At 42.1% G+C, this 23,413-nt stretch overlaps 1 protein-coding gene across 1 annotated transcript; it reads right to left on the bottom strand.

Annotated features, from left to right (window-relative positions):
* Window positions 1-12,252: 12,252 nt before the first annotated feature.
* PSMB2 (proteasome 20S subunit beta 2) lies at window positions 12,253-23,407 on the bottom strand. Its single transcript, XM_057383522.1, has 6 exons — window positions 23,306-23,407; window positions 20,768-20,890; window positions 20,126-20,196; window positions 15,026-15,188; window positions 13,347-13,396; window positions 12,253-12,489 (listed from the first exon to the last, which is right to left on the bottom strand). Exons 1-6 carry the CDS (start codon window positions 23,394-23,396, stop codon window positions 12,382-12,384), a joined length of 606 nt encoding a protein of 201 aa, XP_057239505.1. The 5' UTR covers window positions 23,397-23,407; the 3' UTR covers window positions 12,253-12,381.
* Window positions 23,408-23,413: the final 6 nt, after the last annotated feature.

The following is a 23,413-nucleotide window of genomic DNA, read 5'->3' as shown; positions in this document are numbered from 1 at the left end:
TTCTAATTAAAGCTAGGGTAATAGAGGGGAGAAATGATTTTTATTTTGCTTTTTTTTTAAAAAAAAAAAACCCGTAGTGAAATCCTGATGTGCTCCAGGAATTTATTCCAGCCGAGAAACTGAAAGAGCAAAAGCCTCATCAGACCCAGAGCAGGAGCAGGGGCACAGAGCGCTGGCTCTACCTGGATTTAYCTGCTGGTTTTGAGGCAAACACACAGGAAACCTTCCCATTTCCCCAACCACAGGCCATGGAAAATTGCCGACAGAACTGCTGTGGATTTAAAGCAGGTCCAGGCTTTGTTTACAGCTTCAAACTGAGACTCCCTGTGGATTTTCCTGGGGGYTGAGGGAGGAACAGCCACACAGCCGAGGGGTCCTGGGGCAGGATTGAGGGGATCCCTYCCAACTGCTGCCCTCCCCGCTGGGGATAAGGCAGGTGAAGTTAAACCCAGGACTAAATAAAACTCCACAACCTACAGATAACAGCACACAAGTTTCTAAAATTAGTAGTAATAATAAATAAAGCACAAGGAGCAGAACTTGAACCAGGCCAAACTGAACTGTTCTAAATCTGTATATATTTATTTATGTGTAATTAAAATCTGAAAGTTTTAAAATGTCCAGTGCAAGTTATTTATATCAAATTGAGTTGGGGTTTTTTTGTTTTGCCTTTTTTTGTTTGTTTGTTTGTTTGTTTGTTTTGGGTTGGGTTTTTTTTTCCTTTGAAAGACGAAAATCTTTGGATTTTCTGCCATTAGAAATGGGAATGAAGTTTTGGATCCACCAAACTGTAGCATGGACAAGCTAGGCTGTGATGATGATGACTCTAGAAGTTCTGCAGGATTTTGTACTTGCTGTTGTTTCTCTTAATGCTGCAATAGATGTACAACACCCACACCACGATGTCATTCTCATTCTCTTAATAAACCTCTTTTTATTTGAAGAAAACACCTCCATCGTCTTTGTGAGAAGAATCCCTTGCCTCTGTGGTTGTATCTTACAACAGGTTATATAGATTAATTAYATGGAAATTACACAAAATTGTATAGATTTAAGAAAGAATTCTCCAGTTTCGTGGCTGRGGGTTGGGTGATGCCTCAGACAGAGCTCGAGGGGTGACAGCAGTTGGTGTCCCCAGCCCTTGTGCTGAGCCAGCYGGCGCCACTGGAGATGAAGGAGTTTGCTGATGTTTCAGAGCTGCTCAGGGTAGTCAAATCTAAACCTGTCTGTGAAGAGCTGCACAAGGACCTCATGCTATCAGTGATAAAACAGAAGATAAAACAGCTTCACTGATCTCCAGGCAATGAAGAACCAAATTAGTTGTGTTCCTGGCGTCACCGCGAGCAGGACTCTGTGCCAGCACCTCATATTCGCAAAGCTTAGAAATAAACAAAAAAAGTGGTTAAAAAAAGCACTAATAAACCAAAAAAACAGATTATGCTGCATGACATCGGTGTCCTGAATGGCACTTACAGATATGGGCACTCCAGCCAGTAAATCCATGGGGAACTGAGGTGGGAACAACTGCCCTGYGAGGCAGGACCAAGGGCTGGAGCTGCAGGAGGAAGCCCATGARCAGTGTGTGACAGAGGTCTGGAAAACCATGGGATTAAAAAACAGAGACAGGGAAAGAAGACACCAAAACAAGAGGCAGGACACCTATGAAATGGTCAGAAAGCAGGTTTTTATAAGTCTTACCTGTCTCAGGTAAGAAGCTGCGACTTTTCATGGGATCAGATGTAAAAATGGCTTTTGAAAAAGATGGAAACGCCTGATTTTAGGGAGTCTCTTGCAGTCTTGCCTACATATCCATTGCTCCTCACAGCCAGAGGCCGAGCAATGGGATGGGACTGAGCCATGGCAGCTCCTGCATTGGACCCTTCTCAGCTGAACCCCACAGGTTTCTCTGGAGGTGCACAACAGGCTGATGGTAATAGAGGGAAAACCTCAAATAGCCCCAAAAGAGACCACAGGAGCTCTGAAACACAAACCTGTTCCCTTTCAGGAAAGTGTGAAAGGAAACATTTAATGTTCTAATATAATCTGTGGGGATGGCTCAGCGTCAGAAACTTGCATCTAAATATTCCCTTCAAAGCTTAGGGAGGCATTTAAATTGGGAATCGGATTGGAAACGTCCCTTGGTATGAGGTTTGTGAAAGCAAAGACCTAAATGACGGGCTCTGCAGGTCTGGTTTTGCTCTGGACCTTCCCAAAGGAAGAGCCAAGAAACAAGGAGGAGTCAGGGAGCAGAATGGAAATACTACAGACACATCAGAGGCTTGTTTACACTTCAAAGCCAGTTTGGATAATGCAGGGTGTGAGCCAAAAGCACAAAAACTATTCCTATTTAAAATTATTCCAAAGTAGGAGCGCCCTGTTCTGCATCAGCATAATCCACATTTAAATGGATTATGATAAAGGAGAGTAAGGTGCTTTTGTGCTACAATACAGGTTTCCCTACATGGGGTTATTTAGGATAACTATCCTGAAATAATTCCATTTGCAGACATCCTCTGGTGCACGGTATCAGAGCAGAGCAAGCGACGCTCCGACACAGGATGAAAGTGTGTGTGTGTGTGTGCACACTGTAATATCCAGGCATGAAATATCATTTCCTAATTTAATCACATTATGCAAACCTGGCTTGGTTGGGGCACTTTGAATATCAAGGAATTCTTAGACACAGCACGGATGAGCAACGCAGACAGAGAATCAGGATCTGCCTTCAGTAATTACACACCACATCCATGGGGTGGAAAACACCTCCCTCCTCATTTTCCTTTTTGGGTACSTGCAAGACTTTGGAATGTTTTATGAGGAACAGTCTGGTGCCYGAAAGGCCAGGACACCTCCAGTGACCTGGGAGGGGGAGGAAGTTGGATGATTTGGATTCACTTGTTGATTCCACCACGGATGCTCAAGATGAGCAATGGACATGTCACATAGAAACAACTTTCTAAAAGCATCAAGGCTTGCTAAAATTTTGGACATCTCATYCCTGCAGGCCCACAGAGACACTCCAGAAGAGTCAGGGGTTGTGCCAGGGCAATTCTYGTCTGTACTGGAGTCCCCTCCCAGCTCACTGTCAAACAAGGCCATCCCCTGACATCTCCTCTTCCTTTCCATCCTAAGAACAAAAAAAAACAAAAAAAAAAAACATTTTGCACAATTCTGGACTCAATCCTGGTATAAATTCCCACACTGATTACAAATCTCACTGTGGGAAAATACATAGGATTRTGTCAAAGAGTAAAAATAGATCCAGGCTCATGGTTTCTACGCTTGTTACAGAACACGCTGGAATTTCAATCCTAAAGGGGAATTGAAACAAAAAAAAAATCTTTTTTGAATTAATTTTGAATGAATGACAAATCCAGGGAAACCACATGCCAATTCTTGACAAGTGAAAAAGAACATGAGGAAAAACTCTTCAATCCCTAAGAGTCAGCTGTCCCAAGGGCAAACCAAGGGGAACATGGAGCTGTGAGTGTGCTGCATCATTAACGCCAGGGAGCAGAGGCTGTGCTGGAATTCCACATGGCTTTGGACAGACTAAATAATTACCTTTAAACAGGCACCTTAAAAGCAACAGGGTAATAACAGCTCTGGGTGTGAAACAACCCAATAACCAGAGTTTGCTGACCTGTAGTTAATGCATTCCTTCCTATAGGAGAGTCCATTAAATTCCCAGCTTTACATGCAAAATCCAAGGGAAGTTTTTTCCTGGTGTTGCAACTGAATCAAAACACTAACACTGGAAACMTTTTCGAGCCAGGCAGTAAAATAAATGTTATTTGTGAGGGTGAAATTATGGTCCTGAGATTATTGATGGAGACTGTGAGCTCCMTGTCCAGGCGCAGGATGTGGAGCCTTCATTATCCAAACAGAGCTGGCAGAGAGTCTGACCCGGTCATCACCCAGAATCTGGCCATGCTGAGCCACAAGGTATCACTTTAATTTTCCTGCCTCACCTCCTTTATATGGAAAAAAATTCCCACTGGAGCCACCTGAGCATTTCCACCAGGATACCACAAATAGCAGTAAGTCCAGACATTGAACATCCACCCAGGCTTTGTCCCCATGATTGTGGTGCTGAAGCAACCCAGAACCTTCCCAAGGCAGAAAAATGATGGCAGGGCTATGCTGGATGGCTCTTTTGTGTGTTTTTATCCTGACACCCTCAGATGCTTCTAATTTGATTATTTTCAGCAGAGAAAAGGMTAAAATCCCAGAGATYCAGAAGGATTCCTCATCAGGATGGCTTTGTTTTAGTAGCAAAGGTTATAGCCAAGGAAAATGTTAAATGRATACAACTCAGCTTTTTTGGGGGGTATGAAATGAGTTCAGAGAAAGATCAATTTATTGCTCCAAGCCAAGAAGTTCTGAAGCACCTCAAGGTGTGTCTGGATCCTGCAGCTTCTCACTTCACCTGACACTGGCCCTGCTGTGCAGCAGTACCTTGGATTCCTCTTGAGCTTTTCAACTCACAGAGCCTTAAATTGAACAAAAAATCCCCAAAAGGCAGCATTTTCTTGGTGTGGCTCAATGACATGCATCCAACAAAAACCAACAATTGGCCCATCATCTTCCTGTCCCAAAATTTCACATGGTCTCTGTGATTCTATATTATCTCACAGAACAGAGAAGTTCCAGCTAAATCTGCAATGGTATCTTGGATTTCTTTACCCTTAAAYATGTGCTGTAAATAAATCACATTCTTCCCATGGGACACTCAAGGTCTTCCAGTCAAAGTTCTCTGTTACAGAGCTGATCAAARTGGATCCATGGAATCTTTTACTGGATGAGCTTCAGAACATCAGTCTCTGTGTTTTTATTCAGGAATTGTGAGAGTTTCATGTTGGAGWCCTCCCTGACAGCTACACAGAATTCTGACAAGATTTCCTGTGCAGATTGAATCTTCCAGGGACGTTGCTTACCAGAGATTTTTTTTTTCTCAGCATGTAGCAAATATGTTCCAAAAAAGGAGCATTTCCTATGTAAACATTTTATCCAATTCAAATACATTTTTTTTTTTTTTTTAGGAGGGTTACACTTATGTTCCCGCAGTACCTTGCTATGCCATCAAACATCAAATCCTCATTGTATTGGACCCAGTGCTGGAAGGTCTTACCTGCACATTTCTATTTCAGTCGATAAGTTTACAAAGGAATCAGTTACCTGCACCTCACTGAAAACAGATGTGACACAAAGAACTGAAGGGAGTTGGGGAATTTAGGAARCAGTTGGGATTCAAACCCAGATAAATCAACTTCAGCACCATAATTACAAAAAAAAACCAACCCAAAATTAGTTCCAACAGTCTGTTTCAAAGGTATCATCTATATGTTTATCATTTTATTTCTAATGATAAAAAACTCTGTCCTATAAGAATCCCTGTCCTACTTCACTGCCTGCAAAAGCAGGGAGACAGGACACATCAGATGCAGGCATTGCTGAGGAGGAGGAGGCTGGTGGAAAGGCCAGTTTGCTCAGTCCAGACCAYGAAAACAATCTTTCTTTCTTACACCCTCTTGGTAATGTGCTGCTGTTTTGCCTCTTAAATGGACYCTGGCACCACAGGGAGTTGTTTCAGCCCAGGCCTCCCACTCCTGACCCATTTTCATTTCATTTCCTCTCCCAGCCCTGTCATATGGCAACAGCACATTATATATTATATATTACAGATGATGGCTTTTGGAGTTTCCTGCTAATTTGGTCATCACAGGGATCATCCAGAGCACACARTAATCACCATGAGAAATCAGACCAGTTCAGACAACCCTGACTCGGTCCCATTCACGTTCTCTTTGTGAGGAAGATGGGGTTTGGCACCAAACTCCTCCAAAAAACTTCTCCAAAGTTCTMCAGAGCCAAAACAGGCACAGGGCATCCACAGCCCATTCCTGCCTTGTCAGGGCACTGGGAAGGTTTCAGACAAACTGAAGCATTCAGCTCTTCCCAGGAAAGTGAGCAAGGCAAAAGAGATGGGAAAACCCTATGGAATATCTTCCCAAATTTGTAGTATGGACATTTAGAGAACACAAAGGTCTTAGCTGGTAAAGCAGAAAGCTTAGATGAAATGCTAAAAACATTAAGAAACATTCCTATTTTAAAGAATTCCTAAAAAAAGTTGCCAGCGCCTTTGAACCTGCTGAGCCAAGGAGTAATTCAGCAAATCCTGTGAGGAAAAATAGCTCCGTTCAGCTCAGCTTGGGGCAAAAATGTTTGCTATTAATTCCATGTGTTAATAAGCTTTTTCACAGCTTTTGAACATAAAGAACCTTTTGCTTTAGTACCCTGTAAATTTTGGAGCCAACATGGCAACCAAAACCAAAACTGTAACTGTGTGGCTTCACAGCTCCTAAACACATCAGGAGGGGTCAACCTCAAATCCTTTCCTGGCTTAGGTAAATGTGGGACATGGAGCTCACACAGGCAACTTTCCTCTGGTTCATCACAGCACAGGCTATCAGCCCTGAGGCAAAAASCAACACAAAAACCTTGGAATATCAGATCTGCCCAAGCAAAGCCCCTGGCATGATGCTCTGGGCAGGTTTCTCATGTGCTTTGAGTGAAAACTGCAAGACAAATTGAATTAAAAATCTTTCTAAATTGTTTTCTTCTTGAAGGTGGTCACTAGGAACTATGTGAGTTTAAGGCTGATTACAAAAAAAAATAAAAATAGAGAAACAGGTTAGAACCTTATCCTTTAAAATCAGAGCAAATAAGGAATAAGCAAACCCTGGAAATCCTTTTATATCCCAAACTCAGCCTTGCCCAGTAACAAAAGTTTCAAAGATTCAAGAAACTGCTGTTCAAAAAAAGAAAAAAAGGAGAAAACCACCAAATGAGCTGACAGCTTTGGAAATGTTTTCYTAATTCCCATGTCAGAGTCTGGCAATGTACTTGAAAGTTTCTGRTTCCCATATAACTCAACTGGGGACATTTTAATTACACAGACAAGTGCATTTTCTGCTCCAGCCAGGCCCATAATACCACCCTTGAGCCACATCCTCAGTACACTGTAGGCTTGTTGGGAAGGAACAAATTAATGGGTTATGATATCCCACATTCCAAACCAGCCATTGCAGACTTTTCCCAATTTTTTTTCTTCAGCAAATTTTGCTGTGGGATCACAGAAAGTTCTTTGAAAACAGTACCAYGTGGTGCTGGAGCTTTTCCTCCCCAGCACAGCTGCTGATAAAATCCTGTGAGCATCCTCACTTCGAGCACACTGCAGTGAATGTCCAGAGCAGCTTTGCAAGAAGAGAATTGAATAATCCTAAAAAAATTGCAGATTTACCTTAATTTCACCTCCCTGCTTGTCAGTGCTTGGAGAGGATGGATTCTAGCTGCTCCTCTTGGTTTTGTTGGCAAGTCACTGGCTATTCCTTTGTGAAAATGTGGATAATAACCTGTCTCATGGCACAACTGTCCAACATTTGGGAGAAATAAAATGTATGTCTTCCCTGTACATCCCACCTGCCACTGCTGGACAAGGCTCTGATCCTCTCTCCATGAGTTCTGTGACCACTGGATGAGCTGCAAGGCAGGAAGAGGCCAAACCAGTTTGGGAGGAGGCAGCAGCGTGCAAGATCACTGCCCTCTGCTGAATGCAGAGCTGGGGAGGCACACAGTGCTCCCCAAAGGTTCTGGGAGCAGGGAATGGCATCTGCTGCACTCCCAGTGCAACATTTAGCAAGAGGAGATCAAACATCACTGAAGCCCCCAAGGAATTTTGGTGGTACAAAAGCAGGATATTTTCAATAATCCCCAAAATACTGACATAAAAAATGATGGAGCTYCCTTTGTCTGTTGTAAATTGACTCAAAGAGATCCATAATTTTCATGTTTGTGCATAAACACGAGAAATATTTAACAACATCAAGGAAACCTCTGCTAAGCAAAAGGTAATTTAACTAAATCAAAACACACCCAACCAAGAAATCACTTCGGAGAATTCAATTATTAGGTTGGCCCCACTTTGTAGGGCTGTTGTGTTGATTTATAGATCAAAAWTTATGCTACACTTGCTGGCACCCAGATCAACCCACATTTTAGCTTTTTTCTATAGATTTGATCACAGAATTTGGTTTTTCACCAATCTCRTTAACTTTACTGTATTGCACAGGGGGAAAGACCATCCTGGCAGTTCTGAAACAGATCCTTTTAGACACCCTCTCCCCATGCCCCAACAGTGAAGGGTTTTCTCTGCCTCCCACAGCTGTCTTGAGTTAAACTACATGAATCAGCTTATTGGATAATGACCTAATTGCACATTAGCACAGAAACAAAACACTTAAACTGTCACTTTACATTTTCGAGACAACTAACTTATTTTTTAACATGGTCCTCAGCCAGTCAGAGATCTAAACCAACATAGTCAAGGGCATGGAAAATAGACAAGTTGTGTATTTTAATTCCACCATTTACATTTTGCTGCTTTTTTTTTTTTAATCTGTTAAAACAACTGATGTCTGTTTAGCTTGATCAGTGAAAATTTCCTGCACTAAATTACTGTTGATGGCTGACAACAACACATGGAAACTCTATGTAAGGTGAAACCTTTAAAGAATTAAAAATKACTTGAAGCATAAACTTTTTACAAGTAGGATAAATTAATTTTTCCTTAAATACATCAAATGCTTCACAGGTAGCAAAGTTAGAGGTTTTTTCTTCCTTAAATGCCAAATTATTTAATACAAAAGGAATATTCTATCCCTGTTTCAGATAGGAAAATGGACTCAACCAAATCCTATGAGCATAATCCCCAATGTCAGCCCTGGCATGGGCTAATGCCTCTTGKAGGAGCCTACTGTCAAAACTAGAGACAAAAGCAAAGGAAAACACATCCTTGGGAGAGCTCAGCCTGATCTCTCCCCTCTGCTCCCACATCTTGACTCTGAGAAGTGACAGCTCCATTTGGTGACAAAATTTCTGCAAGCGACTGATCACCATGTACAGAAGTCTAACTCAGGAACTGCTGAGAACACTCCATAGGATTGATCAGACACACTTTATTTCTGTGTTTTATTTCAAAAAAAACAACACTTTTGGTTGTTATTATTATTACTGCTGGGCAGTCTCACTAATTTCTGCTGAGGACACTCAGGTTTGCCCTGAAACTCAGACCCTGCTGGAACCTATTCACCTGCCCGAGGCCTGGAGCATCTCTTGCTTTAATTTATCAGGGCCATGGATTTCTTGGAGAAATCCTGGGGAAAGGTGGGTGAATCAGCCTGGGGGTCTCCCCCTCATCAGCACCTCCCATAAAAGTGAATACAGGATGGGAGACAGTTTCACCTTCCAGGCATTTCAGGGTTTGATTGATGTCCCTGCTTGGCTGTCATTTCACAATTCAGACAATTTTTGAGTAATGGAGTCACTTTTAGGCAGCAGAACCATCCTGGCAGCATTACAAATTGGTGTGAGGACAATTCCAAAAAGGAGTTGAGCCCTGATGGCTCCTCTGGGCCTAAGCTTCTGGTCACAGGGAGGTCTACCCCAAAACAGAGATTTTCTTCCATGGAAAGGTGTAATTAACACCAAGAAAAAGCCCCRTGAGCGCTGCACCTACGCTCACATTCCTCTTCCAGCAAAGCACTCCCAACCCAACATGGCCTAAGGCATGGAGAATCTGTAAACTGATCTTTGAGCTAACTCCAGGCTCTAGAGAGATGAGCTGGTGATGATCTGCTCCCCAGGAAAAGACCATCCTTAAACAGGAAACCTAACACGAGAAAAAGGGCCTTGTTAACTCTTTGGGCCCTGAGGCTTTGAGAGTAAAACATATGGTCAGAATTACCAGCCAAGGCACRGCAGAGCAGCTCACCATGGCCACAGTGCCCCAGGAACATGGTACCTTGACTACTACCTTCATTTCTCATAATATGAACCACAAAAATTAGTACAAAGCAGTATTTTCTTGCAATGCTCAATTCTTTCAGAGATTTCGTATGAAAGAGAGGCCTGTCAGRACAAATACAAATGGAGAGGTGAACTATTTCCAAAAGATTCCTGGATTCTAGGCAAAATATGGTTTTCAAAAAGCTTCAGGGCTAAACTTGAAACAGGTAAGAAGTTTTCTACTCTTTCATTAACTCAAGTATTGATTTTTCAAACAGATCCTATGTACTACTGTCAAAAATAAAAACTGATTTCTGAATTTAAATATCAGCACTGTAGACATTAAAAAAARTAAGTTATACTCCAAAAGAATCACACTTTTCCTTAAAAAGTATAAATTCTTGGAAAGTCCTYAAAAAATCTGCTTTGTTGGAGGCTACAGTCCAATCTCATCGTGGGCCAGCTCTTTTGTTCCTGGTTTGGAATCAAGGGCTGTATTTATTCATTCCTTGAGGTTGCTGCTCTGTTGGCTTCGGATGCAACCCCTTGGATCTTCCCTTCCATGGGGGATTCAGATCCTGGGCCCTGCCCYTGGGCAAAACATATGTTCCACTCCAACCTGGATCCAACCAGGGAATAATTGTTTTATGTTTATTAATCACCTGCATGCAAATTGGTGCCAATAAAAACTCCAGGCAGATTCCCTGCCAGGCTCACATCATCCAAGAGCTCCACACCCCAGTTTGGTGTCTGAACAATGAATCCCTCCAATGAAGAGGCATCGCTGCTTTGATATGCAGTGACAAAAATATCACATCAGCTCAGCCCCTCTGCAGTGAYGAGTTTAAAACGAGACAAGAAACCTGCAAAAACATTCAACATCAGTGGTAAAATAAATTAGAGATGCTGCATTAAGCTAAACAAGTACATTAATGCAACACGAAGGGGTGAGATTTCAGTGGTGAAACGAGAATGCTCTGACTCTGCTCGTGTTAAATGTGACCTGCCAAGAGGAAATCACCAGGCTGGGGACTGCTGGGTGTAAAAGTTGAAAGGGTTTTCCAGAGATAAAGTGAGTTTTAGCAAAACGTTCCAAAGTTCTGTGCCATTGGCCTTAAATAAAAGCCATTGCAGCCATTACAGCAAAATCAGCTGKAATTAAACTCATTCTGGGAAGAATTAAACTACAAAGCATGATGGGACTCCAGGGAAGAATTAGATTTAATTAAGAAGCAGGGTGAGTTAAGRCACTGGAGCTGCAAATTTCTCGTGTCATTAAGGAAGTCTCAGTCTCATGCAGTTCTCATCCCTTCCACAAGATAGGAATACTCTGTCTTTAAGACTGACAACTTTTTTTTGGGAAGGAATGAACATTCTCAAACATGCCAAGGCAAGACCAAAAAGCTGAGACAAATAAACAATTAAGTCTGTCACTCACCTTTTCCAGGTAAGAACTTGGGTGTTATGCCATGACACACAACTATCAGCCTGCACACAATCCTGGACATATCCACCCTATTTCCAATATTCTTTTTCTGAGCTTATTCAAACATAAAATAAGMACCCAGAGCAATTTTAATGCCAACTCATGTAGGGAAGGAGTCACACCAAAAACTGTTCTCAGGAGAATCACTTCTGGTCAGACCACAAGTATCAGCCACATGATAATTATCTGAGGCTGTTCCATGAATGGGGGTTTTATATGGAAGCAGMATCTAGAGCCTGGATGGATCATCAGGGATTTTTCTCAAGGAAACAAAACTCCAGCTTGCTGGGAGTAATTCAGAGATTTATGAAGAGTGCTGCAGTTTAATTTCTCACTGAACTGCTTTCATGTACTTTTAAATGTAGACACATCAACTAAGAAAAATCACATAATCAATGTATTCACTTCTACCTAAACTACTATTTAAAATCTATTTAATGTAGTTATTATCCCACTGTGCTAGCAGAATGCATTTTCCCAGTAATAGAACAATTGCTAGGTGAGTCAGAAGTCCATTTTAAAATCCATTCTACTTGAAAACCCTTGTATCAATCTAATTCAAGTGAAAGAAAACTCTATCAAAAGTAAATTAAGTCTTTGAAAACCTGATTATTATTATTATATACAGCAAAGAGTGATAACACCTTTGGAAAAACAAAGTAGATGCTGTCTCTGCTTGGCATGGAACACTTGTGTGGCATTTGCTGAGCTTCAGTGACAAGTGGGGATGACAGCACAATGTCATCTAGAAAATACAGTTTTCCCACAAATAAGAAATTTGGAGAGCAGTAAAATCTCAGAAGAGGAAAGATAAATAACCTGAAAGTGCCCCCATGAACTGTAAATCAAGTTTCACCTWCACTGTGGAACAATTCACTCAAATCCTCTCAGGAAGGATCAGTGAAATAAAAAGATAAAACTGGCTATATAAATGTCAGGCTTTATTCGAGCTCCCACCGCAGTACATTATTCATATGTTTCAAATGAATAGAAAAAAAAAAAAACCCAAGAGAGAACAAAACAAGAAGACTGCTGAAGAATGTCAGGGGTTAGGACTCCACTTTGGCAAGGGGTATATTTTCCACGCTGTGGATGCCCTCCTTGTCAATGAACCGGGCGTTGAAGGAGGTCAGGTTGAGGATGAAACGTTTTTGAAGCTGTTCAGCAAAGAAAAAAAAAAGACAAATGAAATGAGATTCAGTTGGCACTTAAATATAAGAGAAGAGTATGATTTAAATTTCCATCCTGCCTCTAATGACCTGAAATACTAGGAACTAGAACGGRATTTTTCGTTCCTCAGGAGTGAATTAGTGGGAGTTTGTTGTAAGATGTTGCAACATTAGAAAAGCCCCAGGTAGAGATGCAAAATAGACAGGCCTGTTAATAAGGAAGTCATTTAAGCAGGATGACTAGAGTGGGCTACAATTTTGGACACAAAGTGTCCATATCACAGAGATACTTYAARCAGGAGCTCTTCAGAGCACTTTTTMCTGATRTTACATTCAAAYCAATCTCTTAAAGACAAGGATAAAAAGCATTTTCCTACAATAAAAGCCTTGGTGTCTGAAATGTCTGGAGTCTCATGTTTGCATTAAAATTGGTCATGAACTTTAAGGTCAAGGCTTTAGCTAGGGTATCACTTCACAAGCTGGAAAAGAATTAGCATATACTTCCAAGAGTGCTTAAGTGTAACACAAGTGACAAGGATGCTGCAGTATATTCAGAAGAAACATAAGAGGGCAAASTCTGGATCAATATTATGCTAAGGATGCAAAAAGCAGAAAAAAAGCAAAGTGATTAAGCTCCAAGTTTACGTTCTGGAGGATGTGAACCATGCAAAGGCAACGCAACTGCCCGTAAATCCTTTTACTCAGTAGCTATTCCACATCTGGCAAGTGCATTTATTACCCTTCTGGCAAAGACAGCAAGAAATGTGACAGGAAAGTATCAGCAAATGAATGCAAACAAATATTTCTTTCTCATCAGCACCAGGGCCTGGCGTTTGGCAACTCACCTCCTCTAGACATTTTTTTAAGAGCTCCACAGCTTCCTCACGTGTGATACCTGAAAGGGAAAACATCCACAGATTGATTCCATTAGAGGCCATCTCTYTCCACAGAAACTTTTATTAAATTTAAACAACTTTTCAGCTGAGCACCAAAACCTCTCCTTCCCAGCTCACAGCAAACACTTTCCAGATGTCCCGAGGACGGCCTGCACCGCAGTGCTCACGCCGCAACAAGCCATTGAGAATCGATTTGTTACAGGGAATGGGAAGCATGACGGAATTCTGCCTCCCATGGCCAGGGCCTGGGCTTGGAGAAGCCCAGGCACCTCCCTCTCCCCCAGTTTATTACAGCTYTAAATCAGCTCCAGCTGCTCCAGCYGGCTRYRAGGCCGGGGCAGGAGGTGGAGATGGGTTTAGTTCCTGCTGSGTATGAGCTCAATAAAGGGCAAGGCACGTGTGGGATGCTCCTGCTAYTCTCACACTTCAGGATAAAATCCAGCACTCTATAGGGGTGATAAGCCATGACAATGAAGTTCATTATTTTCTTCTGTTCCACAAGGGATGGTGAAAACGGAACAATAGAATTGTTAAGGGACATGACTAGAAAACAATCAGGGTCTGTGGATCTAAAACTTTTTTCTAGGCTTTGTTCCAGACCTCCATCCACWGCTCAGGCAAAAGTTAAATGAAAAATGATCAGTTTATAGCTACATTTCTTGCAGGAGGTGGATAAAAGGGTTTCTAATCTCCGACCAGAAGTAATAACTTAAACTCAGCTTTGCACACAGGAGTCAAGTAGTTTTGTAGCTGAAGCCAAAGATGTCAGATTAACCATATTCCGTGCTTTGCACATTTCCTTATCTGCACAGTGGGGATGAGGCCATGTTTATTCCTTGGCAGTGAATTAGGATTCTAAAATTAAAAGTTTAGACAGGTACAAACATGTACAAGAGCATGAGCAGCATGTACAATGATGAGCAGCTGCCACCTGCACAGAACTGTTAAATCAGTCTAAAAGCTCTCTGTTACCCAGGGAAGCTGTGGCTGCCCCATCCCTGGCAGTGTCCAAGGCCAGGCTGGAAAAGGGCTTGGAGCAACCTCGGATAGTGGAAGGTGTCCCTGCCCATGGCAGGGGGTGGAATGAGATGAGCTTTAAGGTTCTACCCAAACCAAACCATTCCATACTCTGTGATTGATCAACACTACTTCAGAGTGCTGGAGATGATCTTGCTAGGAATATTCTTTTCACTTGAATGTTTTCAAAGCCAATCCAAGATACGAAGAAAACAGGATGAGGGACTGCCCTCTGGATATTGATACTCTGGGAAAATGTACATGTCAGAGCCAACTGATAAGCAAGAAGATAAAGTTATCAAACTGTTATTTATTAAAACCAGCTGCTAATGGTCCAGGAAAGTCTAGTCATGTTTTAGAATAAACTGACACTTCTTTCACTGGATATCTGTTATGCTGCAAACAGGAAAAAAAAATTACGGAGTTGACTAGTTTCCTGTTACCACACTAGCAAAACCAAAGGCAACATTTAGAGCTCCATTTATCTAACAAAATGTCAAGTTCCAATCTGAGCAAAACCACCTGATTCAGCAAATGTCAGTCTCACTGGTTAATAAACTCAAGGCCAAAACTGAAGCAGGAGAATTTTCCTGTCCACTGGTTTCACTCACCTGGCTTGTAATAGCGGTCAAGGATGCTGAGAGTGAGGAATGCTCCGTATCCATGTGCTGCAAAAGGAGCCTTAGCCAGAGCTGCCAGGTAATCCATGTAGTACAGGGCAGGGCCCTCRTGGTCATCATAGCCAGCCAGGAGAAGGTTCACGTGGTAAGGGGTCTGCCAACAGAAATGATGTTTCTGTTAGAGCACTCACACCAGATTGCTGAATCCTGGTTCCCTGTGCACCAGGGAATAGCAACAGAGCTGGTTACCCAACTCCTTAGCACAAAACACTCCATCAGTCCTGTCTGCAGCACATTGTGGGTCTCAACCTAAAATCATGTCTTCTGCTAATATGGACTGCACAGGCAAATAAAAATATGAAACTCTTATTCTCCTGAAAACCAGTGTGTTTGGGGTTTTTTTACAGCTTTCACAGCACATTCAAACTTAAAAAAAAACTTGAATGYGGTTTTCATGCCAGATTCTTTCATCTCAACATAAAACTTGTGGGTTTTTACTGCTGACACGTGAGCACAATGTGAACATTTTGCACTTTCTAAGAACTCTTTGTTCATTTAACCTGCTCTTTGCTCTTTTCCCAGTCCCTCTCCCAGTGAGCACAGCCCGTYTCAGCACATATGAAAGCTCTCACACAGTGCAGACAGTTATGCACAGTGTCCTGTTCACTGGCARTTTGATTTTTATTGCATGTACCAGGTTTGATCTTTAATATTTGGCAGTTTACTTCATGTTCCAGGTTTAGTGTTCCACCATCATGAATAAATCAGACATCCCTTTTTCTCCTACATCCCATTCCAAGATCCGTACTTTGTAAGGCCATGAAACACACATGCACTGTATTATTTTTAAACACAGGCTCAGAAAAAAAWTTGGGAATTTTATGTGTTTTTAAAAGCAGCTTTTATATACTTCCAGTATTTCCATATCTACATTATGTTTCTTATTAAATTAATTGTACTAACAGGATATCTCCAAACTGCTGGAAAGCCTGGATCAACAAAACAACAAAATTTAAAAAAAGAGAAAAAATGATGCAACCACCAGATTAAAAAAGCAAACAGAATTTCACCCTAAAGCCAAAACATTAACTGCATCATAGAAAAAGTTCATTTTGATACTCAGTACAGTAAATTTCCACACACACAAAAAAAAAAATCACAGACCACTACATTTTTACTTTCAGACAGTGAAAGAATACATGAAAGAATWAAGCAGGCTACAGTTATATATAAAACATCACTTTAAATTCTGTGATTTAATCTTCAAAGCATCCAAGAATATTTGGAAAGAAACTACCATGCAGCTGTATTCGTTTAATTAGRCTGTATTTCATCATTTATTTATTCTGAAACATCACACAAGTTGATATTTAAGAGCCATGACACAAGATCACTCAAATTATTGTGTGACTTGGAATTACCAACATTGGCATATGCAAGATACTCAACCATAAATAAATGGTGTTATACAGACTAAAACCCATCTGTAAACTGATTTTCAGTTTTAAGTTCTCCTGCTAATGGTATCTGAGACTTCTTAAAACTCAAATGTGAATAATTATGCCCCATGYCTTATTATTCAAGAAAGGCAGGATTTAAACACTAGCAAATAAACATAATCTATTTACTACTTCCRTGATTATAAATAAAATTCGCAGCCTAACACCTCAATGCTGGCACTTGAATTCCTTGTACATTCCAATTCTTTTGCCATTCCAAATGCAGCCTTCCTTGGTTTCTGTACCTCAATCTATGCCAAAACTTCTCAACTCTTTACAAGGCTGGTGTGGTTAAAGGGCCATCAAATGAGTGATGACTGACAGTCCAGGATACAACTTTTTTAACCCAAACTTCCCTTCCTACAGAAGCATCATTTCTCATCCTGAGCAGTTTTGCACTTGGCGCTGTTTGATTTAAAATAACGACAGCAATTAGGAGATGTGTGAAATTCTTCATTATTTACAGCAGCAGAGCACTGTTGTGCTAAACCCCCCAACCCCAGCTCTGCAGTGGGAGGGTGGTGGTGACACAGCCCTGTGACATCTGGCGGAAGCCAAAGTCACAGCRAGGGAGAAAAGGTGGGAGCAGGGAAGCTTCCTGCCAAGTGTGGACACAGGGAGAGGAGCTGAAAGCTGCCTTTGGAATCCAGCCAGACCCTGTCACCTATAATTAAACAGCATCACAACCAGAGACTGAACTTCAGCACCTTTAGAGGGCAGGGGATTGTTTTCCCTATTCAAACACACACACCACCACCCTGGCAGTGGGTTAAATATACTGAACTCTGCACTGGATTCAGCAAGTGAACAAAGTGAGGTGCTGGTTCACCTGCTSAGAATCCCAGACTGGTTTGATTTGGAAGGGACCTCAAAACTCATTCTGTTTCATCCCCTGTCATGGGCARGGACACCTTCCATTYSACAATGGTGCTCCAAGCCCCATCCAACCTGGCCTTGGACACTTCCAAGGGGGCAGGCACAGCTTCTCCACAACTTCTCCACAGCTTCCCTGGGTTACCTGTGCCAGGGCCCACCATGCTCACAGCAAACAATTTCTTCCTAATATYCAATCTAACCCTATTCTGCTYAATCTTCAAGCCATTCACCCTTGTCCTGTCATTACACACTACAGCACCACTCGCCTCCATGAAAGCCAAAGCACCTTCCAGGTTTGCCTTAATCTCAACACGTAATTGGAAATCACAAAGATTCTTTTCAGATCCTGCTGTGGGGCAGAAATCTCGTGTTTTAAAAAGAGAAATGTCACGAAAAATCACATGGTGACTATCAAGTAGAAGCAAACAGCAAAAAACAGAGTGATGTAACAGCTTCAAGCTACAAGCCTGGTGTAATTATACTTAATGTTTTCCACCAGAAGAACTTCAAGGGGCTGCCTTATGAGCAATCCCCAGGATATCAGGAACTTGGACTAAAGGAGCTACAAGATTCCTCAATGAAATCGAACTAGGTAATGGAGGAACCAGATGGTGATGAACAATGCAGAATAATCTCTATTTTGGTCTCAGCCACAACAAGAGTTTAATACCTGAAAAATCCTGTTGCAGTTTAACCTTCCCCTTCACACATCTTCAGCTTCAGTGAAGCAACAAACTACCTTTTCTCCACCAAACTTTTTACTTCTTGACTATTTTCCCACTCCTAACAGGAGGCACTGGCATATTTAAACTTTTAATTTTTTAARTTTTATTTTCATCATGCACATGATTACATTAGTAGCCTCCAGGAATCCCTTATGCAATTTCAATAGATACCAAGCACYAGTGTTAAGCTTTCTGGTATCCCACATATTATGATGAAAGCATAACAAAATTCACAGGGAAAAAAAACAATTCTGACAGCAAGGCTTGTATTGTCAAATTCTAAATGCCACATACAAACCTTTAAGTGCTACAGTTAGAGAAAAAGGGTTCTGCCTGCAGTGTGGAGATCAGCGTAGTGTGACAGCAGTGTCAGAGAGCGCTGCGCGCCCCGGGGCGTTGCCATCTGCACCAGAGCAGCGTTTTGTCTCCGGTAAATAAACACATCTGCCTCTGCCAGTGTCCTCCCCACTGTGCTGCCCATCTGGAGCAGGTGAGCTGGAAGACAGGCGTGGGCTCAGGAAGGAGGATGAGGCCTCAAGGGATGTGGCACAGAGGGAGACAAAGGTGCCACATCAATGCCACATCCTGAAGTGCAGGTTTACCAAAAAAAGTCTGTTAAAGGTACTTTAAATTATTTGTAAGAAATAGTTGCCTCTGCTGAAAGGCAACAGAACACTCAGACTCATCTGTGCAGGTTGGATGCCCCTGAGATGAGCCAGCAGCATCAGGCAGCCAACAGGCACCAGGGTCAGGCCCCAGCAGTGTCACAGCTTCACATCAGCCTTGAGAATTGCACAGGGATGTATAAAACACACACACACCTTCCCATCACACCTTGACACAAGCTAAAGCAAACAGCATCACTGTCAACCACCACCTGCCAGCCACGTAGTTGGATGAAGMATTTAAACCAGCATAGCAGTGTGGAATCACAGGACATCCTGAGTTGGAAGGGACCCACAAGTAAAAATTGCTACCTGCAGCTGTGATCTGCATCAGAAAGGAGAACCTTGATCTCTGGTTGCTCCTGTGGATGAGTTCTTGAAGAACTCTCGCTCCACACATGCATAGTTCTCAACAATACAGCTCTGAGGTTAATACTGCCTTTATCTGCTACTGTAAAACCTGATTTCAGGCCTGAGCAGCGCACGTTAGAACAGCAACACGATTTAGCCCACACTCTATCCCTGACAGAGGTGATTAATTGCATTCTCAACATCCTCTTTCTTCCCATTTCCTTTCACAGAGCACATTAACATTCCTCTCAATGAAATGTTTCCTAACCTTGGATCATTAAAGGTCTGTTTGCCCCTTCACAGMAGCTTTTCATACTTTGAAAAAAATCACCATGAGAAACATCAGTAATTGAAGTTCAGTAACTTGAAAACACAACCCCAACTTGGATGTGGTATTTACCAAATGCCTCATGTTGCTGTTTACAAAAGGCACTTGTTTTCCTAAGTACATCAAACAGCTTTGCTCTATGAAATCATTTTCCAAGAAGATTAAACGGATTTGGTACATTTGCATGAAAACCCACAACCTTATCTCGATGTTCAAGAAGTTTAATTCACTTCACGTCTGCAGTGTGTGACAAAGTGTTTATYGGGCTCAAGGCTGGAATTTTAAGTCTATGGTTGTATCAGTTATTGATAAGTGATGTGATAAGTGTTTAAAATGAGCAAATCAAGTTCTATTTTACTAAGACATTCTTTCAGCAATGTGAACTCACAGAATCTCAGATCAYTGATCTCCAAGATCATCRAGTCCAACCTGTGACCCATCAACCCCTTGTTACCCAGACCAGAACACAGAGTGCCACGTCCAGTCGTTCCTTGAACACCTTCAGGGATGTGACTCTACCACCTCCCTGGGCAGCCAGTTCCAAATTCATCACTACAGACAGCAGCTTCCACTTTTTTTAGACTCCATTATTTGAGAATTAAAATGTTCTGTGGAAGCTTTGCCAAAATCTCTCAGCTATTACTCACCCGACTCCGGAGATAGTCCGCRAGGTTTCGCCGGGTGAAGTTTGCAGCTGCAGTGGGAGACAATTCATAACCTGGAGAAGAAACGTGACTGTTTATTTCATAACAACCCAAATCCATGTTCATGTTTCATCTCCCACCTTCCCATTCCTATTTCGAAATAACAAGACGTTCTTTAGTGACAAAATGTTGTGCCTTTTGTCTAATTCCAGTTTATTCTGAAAGCTACAAGCATAAATAGACCTCAGATTTCAGGTAGCTCATATTTGTATGGACCACAGAAATATATGGCCTCAAAAAATTAAAATATTAACAACATGTCTTTGACTTTTTTGTCCAACATATCAGAAGAACTGGTAACAGTTGGCATGCAGTGGACATATTAAGAAAATAGTAAGTTTGTTAGTAAAATATTCACGTCATTTACATTGTAAAGAGGTTTGCTGGGATTTGCATAAACCTTTCAATTTATACTGTACAATCCAGCCTCTATTTCTGCATCCTGCCTGGATTATCATCTCTGCAGGACATTGAAAATGCAGAAATTTTACAGGTGATTTGAGGACAGTACCTTCCACCAACATTCACCCAGAAACCACTCTTAGCTCTGCTCCCAGCCCCCAGTGCCTGTCCTGCTTCACTCACCATTTCTCATTTTGTAGAGCTGAACATTTTTCTGGATRTATTCTGCAAACTGCACCGTGTCTCCAGGCTCCCCCACACACAGCAGTAAGATCTTTTCACTCATCTTAAACATTTTGTCATGGTCTAGGAAAAGAAAAATAACATTGAGAGCCATGGTCATGAGGAAGAATAAATTATTTTTCCAATATCCTGATGCATCAGGACTTTTTAGAAGCAAGAAAGAGACTTGGATAACTGCATCATGACCTGGAGCACCAGCAAAAAGTCTTTCTAAGCAAACACTGACATTTGGTGTCTCACAGTTGGTGGCATAGAACACAAGAGCTGTTAAAAGATAAAGCCCTTCAGGAGAGGAGGCATTCTGAAAATATATAGCACTTCCTGCCCTAGAAAAAAGGAAAGAAAAAAGCTTCACACAGAATATTGTGYTCAAAGCATAAGGGTTTGCTTTCCAGGATCAGAAATAAGAATTTTGTTCAGTGACCACTCAACTTCAGTCAAATATTYTGCAACAAAAGCAAATTATTTCATATAAAGCTGAAATATCAACACACTGAGCAACAGAAATCTTAGGAAATCACAAATCAAATTCCCTGTTAAATGATCCCCTTTTCCTTATACCCAGCAGTCTCACAAATCAGAAGCTTACATGAATGAGCGTTTTCCAGAAATATTTTTTTACCTGTCATTTTTTGTAAAAACCCCRAACAACCAACCAAAAAGAAAGAACAGTTAAGTAATGATTATGAACTGTAAAGAAACTCACAAAAACCAGAAAATAAGGAACAGTAATCCACATTTTTAGTCATAACTGCAGTTTAAAACTGTTTTAAGTTTGTGCATGTTTGAGGGCATCCAAGTTGCTGTAATGACAGTGCTGAAGACAATCTCGGGCTCACAGAGTCTTCTCTCACCAGAGAAGATTATCTGGCACTTGGATATCCCAAACAGACACTGAGTGGCTCTTGGAGTGAAGGGAAAATCCCTTTTCTCCACTGAAGACAGGTCATGGACAAACACCAAACCTCCATCTCCAAGCTTCCCCTCCAGCACATTGAAAGCTGCTGAGCAACCTCTGCTGCAAGACAGGCACGAAGTGTCACAATCTTCTAAAACGATGCCAAAAGTTATCACAGCACAGGAGCTGCTGTCTGGAGCTCAGGGAAGGCCACTGCCACTGCCCARCCCTTGCAATTCCAGACAGGTTTGGGTTGGAAGGAGATTTAAAGCCCATCCCCTGTCACGGGCAGGGACACCTTYCACTGTCCCAGGTTGYTCCAAGCCCTGTCCAACCTCACCTTGGACACTSCCAGGGGTGCAGGAGMAGCMCAGCTTCTSTGGGAAACCTGTGCCAGGGCCTCACCATCCTCACAGGGAAGAATTCCCACCTAAMCCTGCCCTCTGCCAGTGGGAAACCATTCCCTCTGCCCTGTCACTCCAGRCCCTTGTAAACAGTGTCTGTCCATCTTTCCTGCAGGCTTCCTTCAGATACTGGAAGGAGCAATTAGGTCACCCYRAAACTTCTCTTCTCCAGGCTGAAATTAATTTACAAATCATTATTCTAAATAAGAACCTGAAATTTATGGGTTACTCCCGCCTCCCTCCAGCAAAAGYAACTAATTCTATGTTCAAAGTATATTTTCCTTAAAGTTTATGATGAAACCTATTAGCAACAAATATCAACTTAGAAAACATTATTTAAAGTGATTAATTTTTTATTTTGTACATGCCACTAGCTTTCACAACCTCTAACACTGCTCCAATTGGCTATCACGGACTCGAAGTGCTGTAACATTTTTATAGACTTATTTATATTCATTTGTATGGATTCATCAATCCTCTATTCTACAACTTTTTTTTTAAGAAAAGCTTCTAAATCACAGTGTTTAAAACAAAACACCCTTCAGTCTAGGTCATTGGAGCAGCAGGAAGAAAAATTGATTTTAGAGAATTCCAGAGGCTTCAGGACGACCTAGATKTTTTATCATACAAAGAAATCAAAGCCAAGTTTCAGTATGGCTCCTGTGCCCTGTCCTATGAATTTCATTGATACTTCTACTTCCCATAATTCCTTTTTTTCCAATGAATTACGTTTTACCAGTGAATTAGGCACAAGTGAGCACCTCCTGGTAACGATAATACCTCGTTATCTCTGTGCGGTTTTTAAACACTTTTACATTGTGGTGAGGAGCGAGCTTTGGGGTCAGAAGGCAAAGCTCACCTTAACAGGTCAATTAAGCTGACAACCCAACACAGAGCGGTCATACTCGGTCAGGACTGGGAACTTTACCCGGAGCAAGAGGCGATTTAAGCCCCGCTTCACTTCCGCGCTCCAGAGGCCGCCCGGCACTTCTTACAGCGACTACACCTCTCCTGAAGCGCCTGGCAGAGCTTAAACCGAGAAACCCCCGTCCCCAGCGRACAGCCTCCCCTCAGCCCGAGCGGCGGGCCCGCAGCACCCCAACCGCGCACACCGCGCTGGGACACCCSACCGGGGCAGGGCTTAGCACGGAGCCCCGCAGCGCTCTAAGGTCTCACCGTGCTTCATCTGGACGATGCTGGTGGCCGCCACGGTGTCCGCGGCCACCAGGACATAGTCGGGGCCCTGGATGCCGATCAGGTACTCCATGGCCGTGACACAGCGCG

The sequence above is a fragment of the Malurus melanocephalus genome, unplaced genomic scaffold (assembly GCF_030028575.1).
Source record: "Malurus melanocephalus ecotype Western Australia unplaced genomic scaffold, MMel_1.1 scaffold_638, whole genome shotgun sequence".
Lineage (NCBI taxonomy): Eukaryota > Metazoa > Chordata > Aves > Passeriformes > Maluridae > Malurus > Malurus melanocephalus.
This window is presented reverse-complemented; position numbering and strand designations above follow the sequence as displayed.